Here is an 18,423-nt window from a genome sequence, read left to right as displayed (position 1 = left end):
GTTGTACTAACCATACTGTCTCCCTGCATGCTGATTTATTAAAGTGCATTTAGAGCTATTCTTACGGCAGAAAGCTATATTTTAACTAGATTAGAATGAATAAGCTGTATGTCTGTACTAAGTGGATATAGCTGTGCAAAACCAAAACTGAACATTAATCTTCTAACAGGATGCATTCAGTTTACTTGCATATTCGGATCCATGGAGCAGTCCAGTTGGAAACCAGCTTGACCCAATACAGAGAGAACCTGTGTGCTCCGTTCTTAATAGTGCAATATTAGGTAAGTCTTTATGCTTTGTGCTTCATGACATGTTTATTGAGTAATTGGTGCTATAAGCAAAAATTACATTGTATGCCCAAACTCTTGCAGGAGGGCTATGTATTCTGCAATATGTATAGTTGAATTACCAAAAAAATAAATAAATCAGTAAACCATGTCAGATGTGAGTGTTGAATACCCACAACAATGGAAAACCAACTTCACCTCTCCTCCACCCCCAAATGAACAAACTATCATCCTAGTAAGTTACTGACAGTGCAACTTACTAGGATGCAGAAGAGAAACAGAATAAAATTCTGTAGTGTTCCTTTTGCAGTAATTTATCATAAAACCCTGGTATAGAGGGTCAGACTCCTCATTCAGGCTATGTCTACACTGCTGGCTTTTGCTGGCAGAGTATGCAAATGAAGTGCTGATTAGCATTTTGTCATGCTTCATTTTGCATAATCTATTAAAGCTGGTTTTGCACTTCATTTGCATACTCTCTGCTGGCAAAAGCTGGCTGTGTAGACAAAGCCCCACAGTATTAGTTTGACAACTATGTTGCTTTGCTTATCAGAGTTGTGTGTACCAGTGTACAGATACACCTTTCACCATTCACCATTAAAGTCAGCAGAACCCTGCAGTTATCAGAAACCATTCTGTGGTAATGTGATAAGTAATAGCTTATGGGCTACCAAAATTCATCATACAGCAAGAATTATCTTTTGAAAAATAGCAGAATCCTCATGCACAAAGGAAAGTCAGAAAGTAAACTATTTCAAACTACTAACAATATTACAAAATTGGCATTGTGTATTATACATACACGCTTTCCTAAATTAGATTCATATTAACTACACAGTAGTAAATATGATAGTGTGTGAAACTGGGTAGATCTTTGGTCTGTTCCTGGATGCCAGTCCCATTCGTAATACTGTGTCCTAGCAAGTGATTTACATTCTAAAAGTTCTTACATAACTGTATTGTTGAATCTTTTCAGAGACCCACAATCTGCCAAAGCAGCCGCCACTTGCCCTAGCAATGGGACAGGCTTCACAGTGTTTAGGATTGATGGCACGTTCGGGAATTGGATCATGTGCATTTGCCACTGTGGAAGACTATCTACATTAGCTATGCATTTGAAGATTTCAAGTATGTATTGTGGCGTATTAAACATGGAGGTAGATCAGCTCTGCTGACTGGAATTTGGATCTTTTAATTATGTACTAAGGACAGGTCTGTCGCTTTACGTTGCTTCCTAGTTTACAGCATGATGCAAATTATTTTCTAACTTAGTGTTAGGAGAAATTTTCCATCTTTAACCTCTTAGACAACTAAGAGTTAAAAGTATCACTGATGATGTCAGACATCCAAACTAATGATTACAAATTATTTAAATGATTGTTCAAAACAAACCAAAAATCTTACCCCCTTAAGGCGGGGCAGACGAATAGAAAATGTTGTGGATGTGTTAGCATGTGGGTGATGTAAACTTTCAAGCAGGATGACTTGCCAACCTCCACCCTCATTATTACATAGTTCAATCAGTGTAACTTGCAAAATGCATAAACACCTGACAGTTTGGCTATATAGTGTTGATGGGAAGAAATATTTTTAATGTGTACTGTAAAACTTGAAATACTCAGGAGCTGAGTGAATATGTTTGTTGCTACTTACAATCCCTACCTGTTGATCTTAGTAGTTTTTGTTTTAACATGGTCTTTTCAACTTTCTTTGTTTAACTATGGACAACTTCTGTTATAGACTCACCAGTTTAACTGTTGTATAATAACAGTATTACATGTCACAGTGTGGTTACGACCTCTATTTATATAAATACCAAATATTAGTCAATTTACAGTCTTAATTTAATCTTTGTACACCTTTCATTTTTAAAAGTGCTTAAATGAGTACTATATTGCAATAAAATGTAGTGATATCATAATTAACCAGCCATTAAAACTTACTTATACAGCTGTTAGTAACATGGATTTGTATGCTACACAGATTTTACTTTGACGACTTCTAGCTTTTGAAACTGATGTGAATTGATCACTTCAACTATGTACAGAGCAGAAGCATCAAGAGGTTGTAGAAAGTTAAAAGTGCTTTCTCATAAGCAAAATACTGCTTGTTTCTTGTGTTATTGTTTAGGATATAGTCTGGCTTGCTCAGGTCTGAGCTAATGGACCAACATTAGAGCTGAACACACCAAAGGTGCTGAGAGGGTGCCACTAAGGAAATGTTTTCAACCTATTTGCCCTAAAATACAAGATTTAATTTAATCACACCCAAAGAGCATTGACACTAGATTTCAGAAGAGAGAATGTAAAAAGATGGTACGATTCTGGATTTTAATTTCTGCACTTACATTAGTTAGTAGGAAAACTTAGTTATAGAAGGCACGCATCCAGAAACAAAGTGGGGTTAAATGACAAGGTGCAGCTTACGCTAGCTAACAGAAAAACTACTGCAAGTAAGAGTACTAAAAGGAAATTTGAAGTGAATACTCAACTTGAAAGAAGCTTCACATGAAGCCCCTCTGCCATTAAAGACCAGTGCAATTTTTTTTCATGTCAGGAGCTACTGAGGAATCTGTTACCTGAAAAGAGTCAGGACAACCCATTTCTAGTTGCAGGACAATTTGTTAAACAAATTCTGGAGCGAACTGCTGGGGTTGCAAACCATGTAGTCTTAACGTATCCTAAGAATCCATTACTGTAATGTCTGTTGAGCAACATTATGCATGTAGTTTACTGGAATTATGTTGAGACTTGGTTTAAACAGCTTGATACAGTCCTGTAAGAATAAAGTGATAATATTGTTAACGATTAACAGATAAACATGGTTCAAGTGCTAGGGTGCAGTTTTCTGTTAACGCTGGTGATGACAGACTTGTGAAAAGTTAGAGTAGAAAATTTGAGGGCTGAGAATCTAGCCCTTTACGTCTCTCAAGCTTTGATACAGAGAGCACTTCTATATAAAAACATAACTGAGTCTCTGAAGTTGCTGTGTAACTTCATCTAATGGCTGTTTTCATCTTTTGAGATATGGCTTCACTGCTTGATTCTTGTGCAGGCATCTTGCTTCAAATTCCTTATGAACTGGAGCTGTGAAAAGCCTACTCTAAAAGCAATCACTACAGAATTAAGTCTCTCAATTGACCTCCTTGAATATCATTGGTAGGGATGAAAAACCCTGTTCAATTAGATAACTAGTTATCTGATTACATGGGGCAGTTGGAGGCTGCCACGTTGTGAGTTAGGTATCAGACCTTTTCCACCTTGACTGAACAAAATGAAGGAGGCAGGGGATAAGAGTATACATTCACTTGAACGTAAATGAAATTTACACAGACTGTCTTTGGAGGGAAATCTGTGAGAGGTTATGAAAAGAAGTAATTGTTGCCTGGTAGTCTGCTTTTTGTATGATCAATCAAAAGGTTATGGGGTGGGTATGTACTGTAAGGACAAACTCCTTCCCCAACCTGAGTTCTGTCTGCAGGAACGGGAACCTTCAGATTGACAGCTGTTCCTTGCCAAGGGCACAAGTTGCTAATCACAAAAGCATCACTAGTCAGGTGGACACAACATAGTACAAAGATTACTTAAAATAGGTTTTATTCTCAGGTATGGTATAATGTACAAGATCTACATTTTGAAAACTTAAGTTGCACAGTGAGTCAAAGTTTGTTCTTTAAAATCAATCTATAGCTGACACAACTAAGCTATCGATTGACTTCTTTCTCAGGAGCAAGGGTATTAGTCACATAGAAAGCACCCCCAAAGTAAGGTTACACACTTGAACCAAAAAGGGCATAGTGTGTGGATTCAAATACAAATATAACTATCAGACCATACCAAAACATAAGGCAACTCTTACCCACTGCATGTTGCAGAAAACTGGTGACAGTTTAACACACAACTTTACTGACCATGTTTACTTAAAGGAAAGTGGCTGTGTCTGCAAAAGCCATTCACTTGACCCCACACTGTTCAAAGCAGTTACAACAGTAACACAGGAACTTTACAGACAAACACATTGAGAGAGAGGCAGTATTTTGCTGGGCAAATTTCAATAGTAGCCATTACAGGATGACTTTTTTCATACAGATGATGATGCTATCTTTGTAGATATCCAGCGCTTTTTAAACTGCTTAGCTTTCTGTTTTTTCTCTGTCCCTGAAAGCCAAAAAAAGTAGTATTAGGTTATAGGTTCTGCGGCATGTGGGGGTAGCTTTCATTTGGAAAGTTTAATTTAATTAAAAGGCTACATTGTACATGACCAGCTATTTATTTCATCCAGTTTATTCTGAAATGCTAAAAAGGCACTTCATTTTCCAGCAAAAGAGAAGCAATGTGATAGTATAGAAAGCCCTGGGACTCTGTCAGAAGATTTCTCTGGAGTACTTCAAGAATGTAAAAATCCTCATGCTAAATGGAAGCAAGTCAATTGAGTTGCAAAAAATACATCACAAGAACACATACTTTGTCACAAAGGAACTTTTGTAAAGAATGGTTGTTGCCTACTGTCAAGTTCCACACTTAATGCCCACCTCTGCTGAAAAAGACAAGTTCACAGGAAAGGATATTGGTCAGGCCCTGAACTCAAAATACCAAGTTAAGCAAATGCCATCATGTGGTATACTAAACATCCACAAAAAACCTAAATGCTTTGTCCAAGATCTGCTTTTCCAGAAGCATCTAACAGGCATAGATTTTATATTTCTCATTTTTGGTCCATGTGTGTAAGTTTTCACAGTGGATTTGCATTATACTGAAGCAGCAGATTCTAACACATGTAATAATGGTAGCCCTGCTCCTATGAACACTAGTCATAAGAATAGTACTTACACAGATTCATAGTTTAGTGTATTTAAATATTTGCAGGATCAGGGCCCCTGTTTTCAAAACTATGTCTTTCGCTTTAACAAAACAGACTATCAAGAGCATTTAAAGCATGCCACCTACAGTTCTTAACCTCTATGCACTTCACTCAAACCTAAACATTATATATTGCGTGGAACTTAATATTTTAGCTTTCCCTTCCAACAATAGATAGTGGCATAGAGAGTATGCTTATTAAGTCTGCAGATGATACCAAGCTCGGAGGGGTTGCAACTGCTTTGGAGGATAGGGTTGTACTTCAAAATGATCCAGACAAACTGGAGAAATGGTCTGAGATAAATAGGATGAAGTTTAATAAGGACAAATGCACAGTACTCCACTTAGGAAGAAATGATCAATTTCACACATAGAGAATGGGAAGCCAGAGTCTAGGAGTTCTGCAGAAAGAGATCTAGGGGTCATAGTGGAGCACAAGCTAAATATAAATCACCAGTGTGACACTGTTGCAAAAACAGCAAATAGGATTCTGGGCTGTAACAGGAGTGCTGTGAGCAAGACAAAAACATCATTTTTCTACTCTACTCTGTGCTGAGCAGGCCTCATTTGGAGCACTGTGTCCATTTCTGGGATCCACATTTCAAGGAAGGTCCAGAGAAGAGAAACAAGAATGATTAACAGTCTAGGGAACATGACCTATGAAGGCAGACTGAAAAAACTGGGCTTGTTTAGTTTGGAAAGGAGAAGACAGGGGACATAATAGCGGTTTTCAGGTATCTAAAAGGGTGTCTCAGGAAGGAGGGAGAAAAATTGTTCTCCTTGGCCTCTGAGGATAGCACAAGAAGCAGTGAGTTTAAACTGTAGCAAGGGAGGTTTAGGCTGGACATTAGGAAATATTTCCTAACTCTCAGGATGGTTAAACCCTGGAATAAGTTGCCTACAGAGGTTGTGGAATCTCCATCTCTGGAGATATTTAAGAGCAGGTTAGACAGACCTCTATCAATCAGGTATGGTCTAGAATGGTACTGGGTCCTGCCGTGAGGGCAGGGGACTGGACTCGATAACCTCTCAAGGCCCATTCCAGTTTTCTATGATTCTATGAATAGGCTTTTGGCACAACATTTCATTAGTTATTTACTTCCGCTACATAAATATTAAACTAAACTTTTCCTGATTGTTAGCCAAACCTCTGGATGGCTAATTTTTGTCTTCTCTTTATCGGATCCATTTATTATACTCAGTACTAAAAGTGTGCCACAATACTAAAGTATTGAGTTCATTACACTTACCCCAAGCCTTGTTCACAAACTGAACTGCAGCTTTTTTAACTGAACTTTTCTTGTTCACAAAAGAAAAGAACTGATTCGCTGAAATAAATGAAAGGAAAAGTTGTTTACTCAATCATACAGATGACAGCTGATCAAAAAGGTACAGAATAACTCCAAAATGAGTTCCTTTACCAGTTGTTCGGTTGGTGCCTGGTCCATAAAGGTGTCTCTGTATGAATTCTTTGGCTATTTGTTGGTGCTGGCTGGTTAGATCTTGGTCTTTTAAGCGCATTGCCATATAGCTTCCTTTCATTCTAGACAAGGGAATGTTAAAAAAAATAAAGTCAGTGTTGTTTAAAACATTCAAACAGTATACGTACTGGCCAACATCTTGCTACAAGAGATGCTTTTTACTGGTTTCTAATACCTAATAGGGATGTAAAATCCTGTTTAATTGGCTAGCTGAACACACACAGGCTACGTCTACACTGGCACTCTTTTTCGGAAATGCTTAAAACAGAACAGTTTTCTGTTTAAGTATTTCCAGAAAAAGCGCGTCTACATTGGCAGGATGCTTTTCCAGAAAAGCACTTTTTCCGGAAAAGCATCCGTGGCCAATGTAGACGTGCTTTTCCGGAAAAAAGCCCCGATCGTCATTTTCGCGATCGGGGCTTTTTTGCGGAAAAGGCTACTGTGCTGTCTACACTGGCTCTTTTCCGGAACAGTTTCTCTGGAAAAGGACTTTTTCCCCGAATGGGAGCAGCATAGTTTTTCCAGAAAAACACTGACAATTTTACAGTAGATCATCATTGTTTTTCCGGAAAAGCAAGCGGCCAGTGTAGACAGCTGGCAAGTTATTTCGGAAAAGCGGCTGCTTTTCCGGAATAAGTGGCCCAGTGTAGACACAGCCACATGGTTTAACTGGTTAGTTGATTAAGGGGAGTGAGCAGGCCAGAATGCCCCCACACCACTCAAACTCTACATGCAGGGGCTGCATGGGCCAGGACACCAGAGCAGTCCCTGCCTGTGGCAGGCTAGGGTGCCCCCCAGACATGGGGCTGCTCCTGTATCTCACCTGGATCAGCTCCTGCCTGCGGGACTCTGGCTTGCTGTGGACGGACAGAGGCTGCTGCATCCTGAATGGATCAGCCTCTACCTGCAGGGCACCTAGGCCTGCCATGGACAGTAGGAGCAGCCCTTTGCCTGCCGCAGGAGGGGAGCTGCTTCAGCCCCACTGGTTAAACCTTCACATCGCTAATTCCTAAGCCATGTTTCAACTTTGTATTATTTTTCATCTTCATTAGAAAACAATATTTCAGAAAAACAGAACTATTTCTATATTGCACCAGCATGAAAAGCTCGTACCAATAAGTCTCTTGTACACCTTTCCACTGACCTCAACAGCACCAAAAATTCTCTCTGCATGTACTGAATTTAAGTTTTTGAAGCTTAAAAATATTCCTGCCAAAAGCCAGTGCCATCTACTCTCCAGACCCATATCACCAGTTGGATACTCAAGACCATGTCTGAATAATTCTGAGATTTTTTTCCCCTGTGGGATCTTCTCTTTTCTTGCAAAGCTTTTATCCCACCATTATCCCAGGGGACTGGCCAATGCATAATGCATCATTTTGGCCCCTCAATACTGGTGTATGGCCTGAGAGCCTGGTTATATGCATACCTCAGGAACCTTTAACCCTTCCTTTCTATATTTGCATATGAAATCTGAGCTCGCTCTCTGCAGAATTTAGATTGAGAGAGGGAATACATGCACAAATGCAAACTTCCCAGGAATAATTTCCCCTGTAGGAGGAGGAGGAATTCTGTGTCCTAAAGCTCTTGGCAAAAAGAAGAAGAAAACTCACAGGAGCTCTGACACACACAAAATAGCAACTTTTTCTTTGCTCACTATTATTAAAAAGGCACACATTTCTCTTCATAGGATGTCAACAAAATATACATATTTAAGCACAGGATATTCCTCAATATTTCATATCTGCTGCTCCAGACTGAGCATACTGCCTTTATATGCAGAAGAACGGCAACGTATTTGCATGTCAAACAATACGTATTCTGGTTTAACATTACAATATCATTGTAAAAACTGCTCATAACCACATATTGCTTCAAAAGTAGCACAGGCATGGGAAATGATAAAGTGCACTGTTCTCAAGGGACCACTTCTGACTTGGATGTCAGAGAGGCTTTTGGTCAGAGGCGGGGAATGATCTGGGATATATTAAAGTGTAAGTATCCAGTAATATCACAGCATATGCCAAAGTCTCTTTATAGAGAAAAAAAGCATTTCTCTCATGATCATTGAAAAAGCAATGCATTGAAGGAAAGTGTTCTCTCACACCCTTCACTCAGATGGTAGCCTGTATCAAACTGACAAGACTGAGGAGTAGCATTCACGCTCTTGACAATTTTAACCACAGTAACACTTTAAACTGGAGTTACCTAACAACTGCTTGTTTCTTTTTGTCCTTTCCCCTCTTACGTTTTTTCTTCTTATTTTTAGACCCATCTTCACCTAAAATAGATTCAATGCAGTCAAACAATTTTCACATACAAATGCCAATCCATAGCTAGCATAGGTAGAAAGAATAGAAGTTACTGGCCAGTAGTAGGCCCTTGAGGAAAAACTATTCATAGGTCTTTGATTGAACCAAGCATTTCCAGAAGCAACTGCTTATAACAGAGGTGTACTGCTGCCTTCAAAACAAGTCATTTAGGCAGAGCAGAGGATAAAACAGGCTTTGGAAGACACACACTTAAATGTAGTTTCAGAGCTTAATCACCTCCTTCCTAAATAAAAAGGGAGGTGAAGGAGAATCACTCTTACGGGCTGGTGACCAGAAAGGAGGAGTGGTAATAATCAGTGTTATTTGCAAAAGACTGCTGCATCAATATTTAGCACTTCAAATTTTGCTACACTGAAATTAAGCAATAAAGTTGTATAGTAGTAGAGATGTCCCTTAATATAGCACAATGGCTGTACAAAGCCCAGGAAATATTAAACTATAGTTGGCTTCACTCCCTATATTTCAGAGAACTATGCACTGCCCATGAAGAGTGGGGTTTGTGTGTGTCAAGAAACCTACAGCTCAACTCCTTTAGTACTTCTAATGCATTATGGAGACATACAATTGTAGGTAATGTTTACATAGACCATAGGAGGTTGTGAAATTACATTTGTAAAACACTGAGATCTGCATATGAAAGGGTCTACAGAACTACATATTTATGACTTCTTGAGTCCCCTGCATTTTGGTTCTGAGAGGGTGAAATTTCTCATTTGTTTCTACAGTGCCATGAGAATATGGAACAAATATAGCCCTGCTCCAAGAATCATTATAACAAGCGTATTAATAAAGGCTGTTTTTATGGTTGTGGTCATTCCTGAGAATTATAATATACAAATACAAACGAATGCCGTGCACAGTTGTGTCACTCAGCAAAACCTGGTTGTCTTCCAACATCCAGTGATTCTCCTCTTTTAGGGTGCATCTACACTGTACCCGTAGTTCGAAAAAAGCTATGCAATTTGAGCCATGCAAATTGTGCAGCTTATTTAGAGTTAATTTTGAAATAGCTTATTTTGTAATTTGGCACTGTGTAAAATTTCAACATAAACCGCTATTCTGAAACGTCCCTTAATCCTCATGGAACAAGGTATAAAGGGACGTCAGAATAGCAAGCCTGTTATATTTCGAAATAATGGGCTGGTTTCAAAGACATGGAAAAGCTATTTTGGGATCCCGTAAGTATCCCGAAATAGCACCACAGTGTAGATGTACCCTGATTTGGGCTGTCTAGCTCTCCAGGATCTTTGGTCTATGCTAAGTTTCTTCAACCAATACTGAGTATTTTAAATCAAGCACTTGCCCAGCAAGCCTCAACACACAGGACATAAGAATTAGGGCCAACTCTGATAATTCAAGAAGAATGGCAGGTCAGAGAGGAAGTTAGAAGTGCTAGGCTACAGCAATCAGCAACTGTTAAATTCAAGTTTCACTATCCCACGTTTGTAGTGTCACAAAACAATGTTACTGCACTAGATCTAGCAGAGAATGGACATCACAAAGATAAATTAATATTAAACAGAAGTTTGCATCTTACCTTGTTTGATTGTTTCAGACTGTTTATTGTTTCTGAGGAAAGAATGAGAACGTTTGTTAAAATTAAACATTTAGGAAAGCACCCATCAGTGTCTGGTTATTCACACTTATAATACTTGAAATATCTATAATTCCTTAAAATATTTACAGAGTCTTAAATAGAATACAGACTTTTATACAAAGACTAGAAGGGAATTGGAACAATCTAGGTTATGTATTGGTGACCTTGCTAGAACTTTGTCTTAGTGTCAAGTATGCTGCTGAATGTTCAAAAATACCTTCAACAGCAAGCTACAATAGCACATGCACAATCCTGTTTTTGTCATAAACCATCCTCTTGTAACACTGTTCATTAATAATGACACATATACATGGAGAATCTAAGCAAAGGTGACATTTTTACATAGCTAATTTTCAGATTGTTGTAACTATGTCCGGAAAGATATAATGTGAATAGAATTAGAAAAGCAAGTATGAAAATACAGACTTGGAAATACAGTACTGTACAGTTATAGGAGAGAACAATGCATTCTATTCTTTCTTACCCATCAAAGTTCCATCCACAGATTTTTTTTTTATTACTGCTGATTTTTTTTTTTTTTTTTTTTGGCAACCAAAAAATACAGAAGAGTCCTATTAAATTTAGGGCACGGTTTTGGCACATTAGGGCACTACTTATACTTACTTATTTTGTTGTTCTGAAATTAACTCCTCTAGAACATTTTCAGGAAGTAATTTTCTTTTCTAAAGAAAAGTAAGAGAATGCATTAGTGGCTAAAATATTTGGTTTATTGAACTTTCCCTTTTACGGCAGTATTTGATGGCTGTTCTATGTATTTTTGAACTTGAGAAAATACCGATGTCAAAAACTACTCAAAAAATTTAGTTAACCTCAACTCCTGGTTAAAAAAAACCCATGTGAACTGGGGGAAAAAGTTGATTATTCTTACAGGCTTCACCAGCAAATTCAGTCTTCTCAAGTACAAATATTCTAGCTGTAGGTAGATTGTGCAGATGTTTAAAATATGTTCATGTGGGTCTCGGGGCTTGGCTGCTGATAGCAGGCTTGAATAGAGACATGGGTTCTGACTTGTTCCTAATGTTCAGGGAACTGAGATGCTCTGCTGAACTCCTTGAAGAAAAAAATAAGTGGTGGTAGATGGCAGCTACCCAGCTTGCTCACCTCTTGAATTCAGATAGCCATAAATTTTGTAAATCTTGGTACAGTAGACTCTGCTAACTAGCAACCCCACAGCTGCCAGCAAAAAGTTGCCACTATATAGTAAGGAGCAAGCAGGTTTGTGAGGCTGCAGCCAGGAAAGCAAGTGCTAAAATGTATTTCTTCTAACTGCCCCCTGCAAACCTGCCTCAGGCAAGGCAGCATGGAGAAGGGTGCTGGAGACCTAGGGGCTAAACAATACTGGCTCCCCCAGCACTCTCCAGAAATCAGGGCTCAACAGGGTACAATTTGGAGAATGCAGAGATACACCATGCACAGCCCTGGCATCTGGGCTGCAGCCCCATCTTCACAGTTGCCTCTTCTCCCTTTCCCTCCCAGTCTATAGGCCCTTATGCCTGGGCACTCCCTCTGCGTAGGCTGGTGTGCGTAGCTGCCGCAAGGAAAGGTACATCCCAGTGCTCTCTTCCCTGGCTGTAGTCCTTCAAACCTGTGTGTGGTGGGTTCTTAGGGCTTCCTTCCTTACCTGCAGCCAAAGTCTTTTCACCAAATGGCACATGGCTGCCACTAGCCAAAACCCATTCATGTAAATATATGGGGCAGGATTAACCAGATATTAACCAGAAATCATTAATACACTGGCCGCACATTAATACCCGAGTGATAAAGGCTTCCTCACTCTTACACTGTCATGGGAAACATGGTGCTTGAGCAAGGGGTCAGCACCTCCCCCACTCTGCAGGGTGACTCAGCATCCAGGCTCATGAGAAACAAGGGTACCTCTTGGCCTATAGGTTACATCGCTCTTGCAGTAGCAAGGCAGATGTAGTGAACAGCACCTGTGATCAGAGCACAAGGTGACCAAAGTTCCCCCTCTTTACCTTCTGCTCTTTGAACAACTCTTCTCGTCGCCGCCGCTTCTCTTTCAGCAACTCTCGGTCCCTGTGGGGAGGAGAGAACAAATAGGTCAACACTGGTGTAATCGCCCCATCATAATTTTCTGCCTATGCCTTTCTCCATCTTTGGATCAGAGGTGACAAATTGTGATGGATGCAGGTATGCCTGTCACAATCTACTCTTCCTTTCTCCATCCTCTGGTCCAGTGGTAGCAAGTTGTGAGGGATAAGGGTTGACTTCTTGTTTCTGGTCTCCAGATTCAGGGGGCAGCCAGCTGTGATAAATTTGTCACTATTTGCTACCATCCTGAATGAAGATGGTATTTAGAGAGGTCAATGGTTAACTGGTAAGCATCACCTTTAACAGACACCCCCATTATCACATACATTGATCAAGTTTTTAAACCACAATTTGCACTTCTCTATTGCCCCCTCATTAAAAAGTATTGCCCACCCATGCCCTATACAATGAATAGAGAAAGAGCGCCACCTCAGAGTGGGATCCACAAAAGCTAGCATGTTAGGCAGGCATCTGTTAAGCTAACCAGTGGGAGATGCCAACCAGAGGGTTGTGTATTAAGTCCTGCTGCTTAACAGAGTTCAGTGTCTAAATCCCTGCTACAGATAGGCATCTGGCTCCTTTCTGGGATGGTCAGGTAGCTTAGGGGTGTCAGCTGTTTCTTGAGAGAATCAGCTAGTCAGGTTCCTAGCTCCACACAAAATAGCCAGAGGGGGTGATGGTAGTAACTGACCTTTGTAACTTCAAACCCAGTAGCTAGAGTACTCACCTGGGCTGTGGGAAACCCCAATTCAAATTTTCTCTCCCCCTCTCTCTCATGGGGGGAGTGAACCTGTCCCCCACATTCCAGATAAATGCTCTGATCCAGTGAGTCCCAACTTTTTCATAGCACAGACCAGCAAACCCATTCACAAACTTTCAGCAGATTGGTAACATTTTATTTGCATATTCCTTATGCAAATAAAATGTTACTGGTCCACCAAAAGCCCCGGCCCTCAGACCTACTGCAAACAGCTGACTTCAGGTCCGGCTGTTTGCAGCAGCTCTGTAGCTCTCGTCGCTCATGCACCCAATCCCCCCGTGCCAGCCCCCAATATTAGCCCCATCCTCACAGCTCCCCAGTGCCAGCCCTGCCCCTGTAGGTTCCTCCCACTACTAGCCTGCCTCCATCGCCCCCCAGTATTAACTTTGCCCCGAGCTCTCCAGCGCCAGCCTCCCCACCCACAGAGCCCCCCAGCACCAACCCTAACACATATGTAGCCCTGTGCTGCCTCCCACCTGAGTGCTGCTTCCTGGGTCGCGAGTACTTTAAGGCTGCTGTGCCAGGCTGGTTGGCAGGACACACCTCTCCTACCAGCCACGGCGGGTGGGGAGGCACTGGGTGGTGTACCACAGCCGCTACCCCCCAGAGCTGCCACAGCCTGGCAGCTAGTGGTTCGCAGACCAGTAGTTGGGAACCACTGCTTTGACCAATGGTCTAAAAGTTATAAAGAGGCTGGGCTCCTCCCCCCACCACGTTGAATGGAACCCAAACCAAACAGGGATGTGAACGCCCTTACCAGGTGATACTGGTAAATGGTTAACTAGCAGCCCCGCAATGGGGGGCAGAGGGAGGGGGAGAGATCCTATTTAATAACTTAACTGGCAGCCTTGTCCATAGGTTTACTGGTTAAACATGGCGGTTAACTGATTAAATAGGATTTTACATTCCCAAATCCAATAGGCAGCCTCTGAACACATCTATTAGATTGGCTCCCCAGATGAGCATTGCCTGTCCCTGTGTTCCCTGGTTTGTGGTTCGCTCTGGGGTTTAGGTGGGATAGTGGCATCCAGACACCTAGAGGAAGGCAACATGCTCATAGACAGATACTCGATGCCTAATAAATTGTACTCTAAAACGTAGGTGCTAAGTCAGTGTAGATGCCTAAAGGGCTACGTCTACACTGGCCCCTTCTTCGGAAGGGGCATGCTAATTTTGAACTTGGGAATAGGGAAATCCGTGGGGGATTTAAATATCCCCCGCGGGATTTAGATAAACATGGCCACCGCTTTTTTCCTGGCTTGGGGAAAAGCCGGAAAAAAGCGTCTAGACTGGCGCGATCCTCCGGAATAAAGCCCTTTTCCGGAGGATCTCTAATTCCTACTGGGATCGGCCTGGAGGAGCAGCACAATGCGCAGCCGCCCTGACCCACTGTGGGGATTGTTAGGTAGCTGCGCAGCTTAGAGTGATGTTAGTCTACTACTATTGTATATTTTCATTAGTGACTCCTTGGATGATAGAGGGATGCATCACTCTACATATTAAAAAAAGATTTTCCTGCAGGACAGTGATGTCATCACATCACTCTGCATCCCACTTGCCTCCTCCCTCTCTCACCCTCCCACCTCGAGCCCAACCTCACTGCTTCCCCGTGTCACTTGGAATTGTTATTTTAAACCAAGCTCCTACTCCCCTTCCTCCAACCCCACCCCACAGGGCTTTCAACAACAAGGAACATGGCACAGTAGCTGGTAGACTGCACATCACAGCTGTGGCAGCCTGAGGGCAGGAGAGGAAGTTTCAGTGCTCGGGACAGCAGCCTGGGGACAGGGGCTAGGAGCAGAGCTCCCAAGCAGGCTTATGTGCCAGCAGCGGGCTGTTCAGGAGCCAGACCATGGTGCACAACCACCCAGAGTCTGATTAGCTCTGCAGAAGCTTACCCCCTTCCTAGTGGCTGCACTTACTGCAGCTGCCAGAGCACCCTGAGCTGCCTGGGAAACCAGTGCACTGACCTGCCTGCTCCTTCCCTTCTGCTCCTGTGGGTGGACAGGCAGCCCTGGGATCTGCAGGCAGTGTTGAGGTAGTGAGCAACTCAGGGGGGACCACACCTAGGAGAGGGTGGGACAGTACCCCCTGCACTGCTGCTTTCCCCACCTCAGCAGGCTGCAGTGTCCCAGAGCACTGTGCGCACATGGCACTATCTGTACCTCGCTGCGCCCCATGTGGGACAGGCACCTCCTGAGCCTCCCCGGCCGCAAAGGTTAGAGCTGGGCCTGGCGTGTCCTGCAGCCAGAGGGAAGAGAGAAAAGGCCTGGGCTGGTGGGGCCACAACTTAGCCCTCCCCAGTGGCCGGGTGGGGGAGAGGGAGGGGAGGGAAGAGAGCCAGGGTTGTGAGTGCAGCAAGCCCCCCCCCCCCCCCCCAAGTGCTTATAAAATTTGTAGTGATAGCAGGTTGGGAGGGGCTGCAACCATTTTGAAGGACAGGATTAGAATTCAAAGTGACCATGAAGAACTGAAGAGCAGGTCTGAATTAAAAAAAGGTGAAAGTCAAGACAGACAAATATTGAGTACTTCACTTAGGAACAGATAAGAAAATGCACAACTATAAAATGGGGGAAAACTGCTCTTCAATATTGTTGAAAAGGAGTAGAGCATTATTGTGGATCAAAAATTAAATACGAGTCAACAATGCAATGCAGCTGCAAAATGAGACTAATATTCTGGAGTGTATTATCAGGAGTGTGTTATGTAAGCCAGGAGAGGTAGTTAACTGGTTTGCTTTAGTTGGTATTGGTGAGGCCTCAGCTGGACTACTTTGTCAAATTCCGGGCACCACACTGGTAAGGTAAGATAAGGACAAACTGGGGAGTCCAGAGGAGAGCAACAGAAATTATGAAACATTTAGAAAACATGATCTATAAGGTTAAGTGACATAAACCAGGCATAGTCTTAGATAATATTATCAGGTTCCTCCTCAATCTTCAAATACCTTAAGGTCTGTTACAAAGAGGACTGGACAAGTTCTCCAAGTCTACTGATGGGAGGAATGAAGTAATGAGTTTCATTTGCAGCAAGGGAGATTTAGGGTAGACACTCTAAACAATTTTCTAACTATAAGGGCAGTTAAGCTCTGGTATAGGCTTCTAATGGATGTGGTGGAATCCCCATTACGGGAAGTTTTCAAGAACAGATTAGGCAAACCCCTGTCAGGGTGATCTACATTTCTTGGTTCTATCTCAGCTTAGAGAGCTGGACTTAATGACCACTCGTGGTCCCTTCTAGCCCTACATTTCCATGATTCTATAACGTGCCCAGAATATGTATTATACACATCTTGCTTCTTCAGATTTTCTTCAAGTCACAAGGCTGTCTCCAACAGATGCATTTATAACATGTTCCTCTTGAGCACTGATTGTCTTAGCTATACCGGGAGTGGCTTGCCTGCAATGGAAACATCCATACAGCTTCAGGAACACACACAAATCATGTCTAGAGAGGCAACATGTGAGAGATTCTTTTATTGAACTATCTTCGAATGATGGCAAGCTTGAGAGACACACAGAGAGCTCTTTATAACCTTATGTATGTTTCTGAGCCATGTCATCAGCCATGTACCTTACATGTGTGCTGAGATGTATCAATATTTTAAATGAGCCTGCCAGACTGTGACTGCACATCTCTGAAGCTGAAATCCAAGAGGAATCTTTACTGTTAAAGCACCAAAAACACGGATCAAACGATTAGCTATAATAGGAGAAGAATGCCACCTCTTCATATGCCTTGTATAGCTAGGCCAACATCCTGTGTGTGCACAGCAGAATCTCCCACCATGAGGCTACTGGACTTCCTTCTCCTGCTTATAGAAGGTGTCTAGACCAGTTCCGGAAATAAAGGCGGAGCAGATCACCCTGACACTTCAACCATCGGCTGAAATGGTGTCTGGCCAAGGAGCAAAATGCAGGACAATGTAGCACTTTAAAGACTAACAAGATGGTTTATTAGATGATGAGCTTTCGTGGGCCAGGCCCACTTCCTCAGATCAAATATGAGGAAGTGGGTCTGGCCCACGAAAGCTCATCATCTAATAAACCATCTTGTTAGTCTTTAAAGTGCTACATTGTCCTGCATTTTGCTTCAGCTACCCCAGACTAACACGGCTACATTTCTATCACTGGCCAAGGAGGATGCCTGTGGTGGCCCTTGCAAAGGCTGCGCTGCCTCCGCGCCCCGCTCCTCTTCGGATTTAAACACTCGCCTACCAAGCGGGAGACGCACCGCACGGAATCCCAGCGCTCAGCGTAGGGAGGGGACCGGCCAAACGAGTAAGAGCGGCGGGGGGAGGATCCCCCATTCCCCGCTGCCGGCCAGGCCGAGCTTCGGGGCGCGGCTCCTTTAGCCGGCGGCCAGACACCCCCGGGCCTGGGGAGTCGCGCGGAGCAGCTGTTGATCCCCCCCTTGAAAACGCGCTAACGGGCTTCCCCGCCGCCGCGCCAGGCCAGCAAAGCGGCACGTTCGCGCGCTGCGACTCTTAGCCCCGCCCCCTACCAGGTGCGTGCGCCGGGACAGGGGACCGCGGCGGTTTCGTGTTAATCATGTGACACCCGGGGGGGGGGGGGGGGGGGGGGGGGGGGGGGGGGGCGGAGTCCGGCCGCGCGGCGATTTCGGCCAAGCCGGGCTGTTACCTCCGCGCTGTCTCCCCGGCGCGTCTCCGCTCGGTCTCCGCCGCGGCTTTCGCCCGCTCGAAGGTCACTTCCTCAGGAGCCTCGTCATCCTCGTCCGCCCCGGGGGTGGCGGCGGCAGGTGGCTCCGGGCCGGCAGCTTCTTCCTCCAGCATCGCCGCCATGGCGTCTCCCTTTCACCCCTGACCCGGAAGCAGTCGCGGAGCCGCCGCTACCGTCACCGTAGGGCGCCCCGCGTAACTTCCGGCCGTCTGCGCCCTCAGTCTGTGGGGCGTTTCCTCATTGGGCGCTGCCCCGCCCCCAGCGAGGCTGCCCGCGCGTGACTGAAAGCGCCTCCCCCCCCCAGCCGCCCGACACCAGCGCGGCCCCGGCCCCTCCCCCACGGGCATTTACCGA

General features: G+C 43.5%; 2 protein-coding genes across 5 annotated transcripts in view; one reads left to right on the top strand and one right to left on the bottom strand.

Annotated features, from left to right (window-relative positions):
• RANBP9 (RAN binding protein 9) overlaps nucleotides 1-2,237 on the top strand; it is a 60,471-nt gene extending 58,234 nt beyond the window's left edge. For all 4 annotated transcript variants that reach the window (XM_075921183.2, XM_075921181.2, XM_075921182.2 and 1 more), the window contains exons 13-14: nucleotides 170-281; nucleotides 1,264-2,237. In XM_075921183.2, coding sequence (XP_075777298.2) covers nucleotides 170-281; nucleotides 1,264-1,394 — 243 coding nt within the window. In that variant the 3' untranslated portion in view covers nucleotides 1,395-2,237. The remainder of the gene's footprint in view (nucleotides 1-169; nucleotides 282-1,263) is intronic.
• Nucleotides 2,238-3,866: 1,629 nt separating this feature from the next.
• Nucleotides 3,867-18,274, bottom strand: NOL7 (nucleolar protein 7). Its single transcript, XM_075921195.2, has 8 exons — nucleotides 18,031-18,274; nucleotides 12,555-12,615; nucleotides 11,182-11,240; nucleotides 10,498-10,529; nucleotides 8,836-8,908; nucleotides 6,568-6,689; nucleotides 6,397-6,474; nucleotides 3,867-4,444 (listed from the first exon to the last, which is right to left on the bottom strand). Exons 1-8 carry the CDS (start codon nucleotides 18,189-18,191, stop codon nucleotides 4,368-4,370), a joined length of 663 nt encoding a protein of 220 aa, XP_075777310.2. The 5' UTR covers nucleotides 18,192-18,274; the 3' UTR covers nucleotides 3,867-4,367.
• Between the last annotated feature and the right edge of the window lie 149 nt (nucleotides 18,275-18,423).

Source organism: Pelodiscus sinensis, chromosome 2 (genome assembly GCF_052426305.1).
Source record: "Pelodiscus sinensis isolate ZL-2025 chromosome 2, ASM5242630v1, whole genome shotgun sequence".
Lineage (NCBI taxonomy): Eukaryota > Metazoa > Chordata > Testudines > Trionychidae > Pelodiscus > Pelodiscus sinensis.
This window is presented reverse-complemented; position numbering and strand designations above follow the sequence as displayed.

What these genes read in the sequence shown, in the direction of transcription:
- NOL7 (XM_075921195.2), bottom strand. Translation starts at nt 18,191, where the DNA reads ATGGCGGCGATGCTGGAGGAAGAAGCTGCCGGCCCGGAGCCACCTGCC. An exon ending in AGTTGTTCAAAGAGCAGAAG is followed by an intron (nt 11,241 to 12,554) that starts GTAAAGAGGGGG and finishes ACTTTTCTTTAG; the next exon opens with AAAAGAAAATTACTTCCTGA. An exon ending in GTCTGAAACAATCAAACAAG is followed by an intron (nt 8,909 to 10,497) that starts GTAAGATGCAAA and finishes AATCTATTTTAG; the next exon opens with GTGAAGATGGGTCTAAAAAT.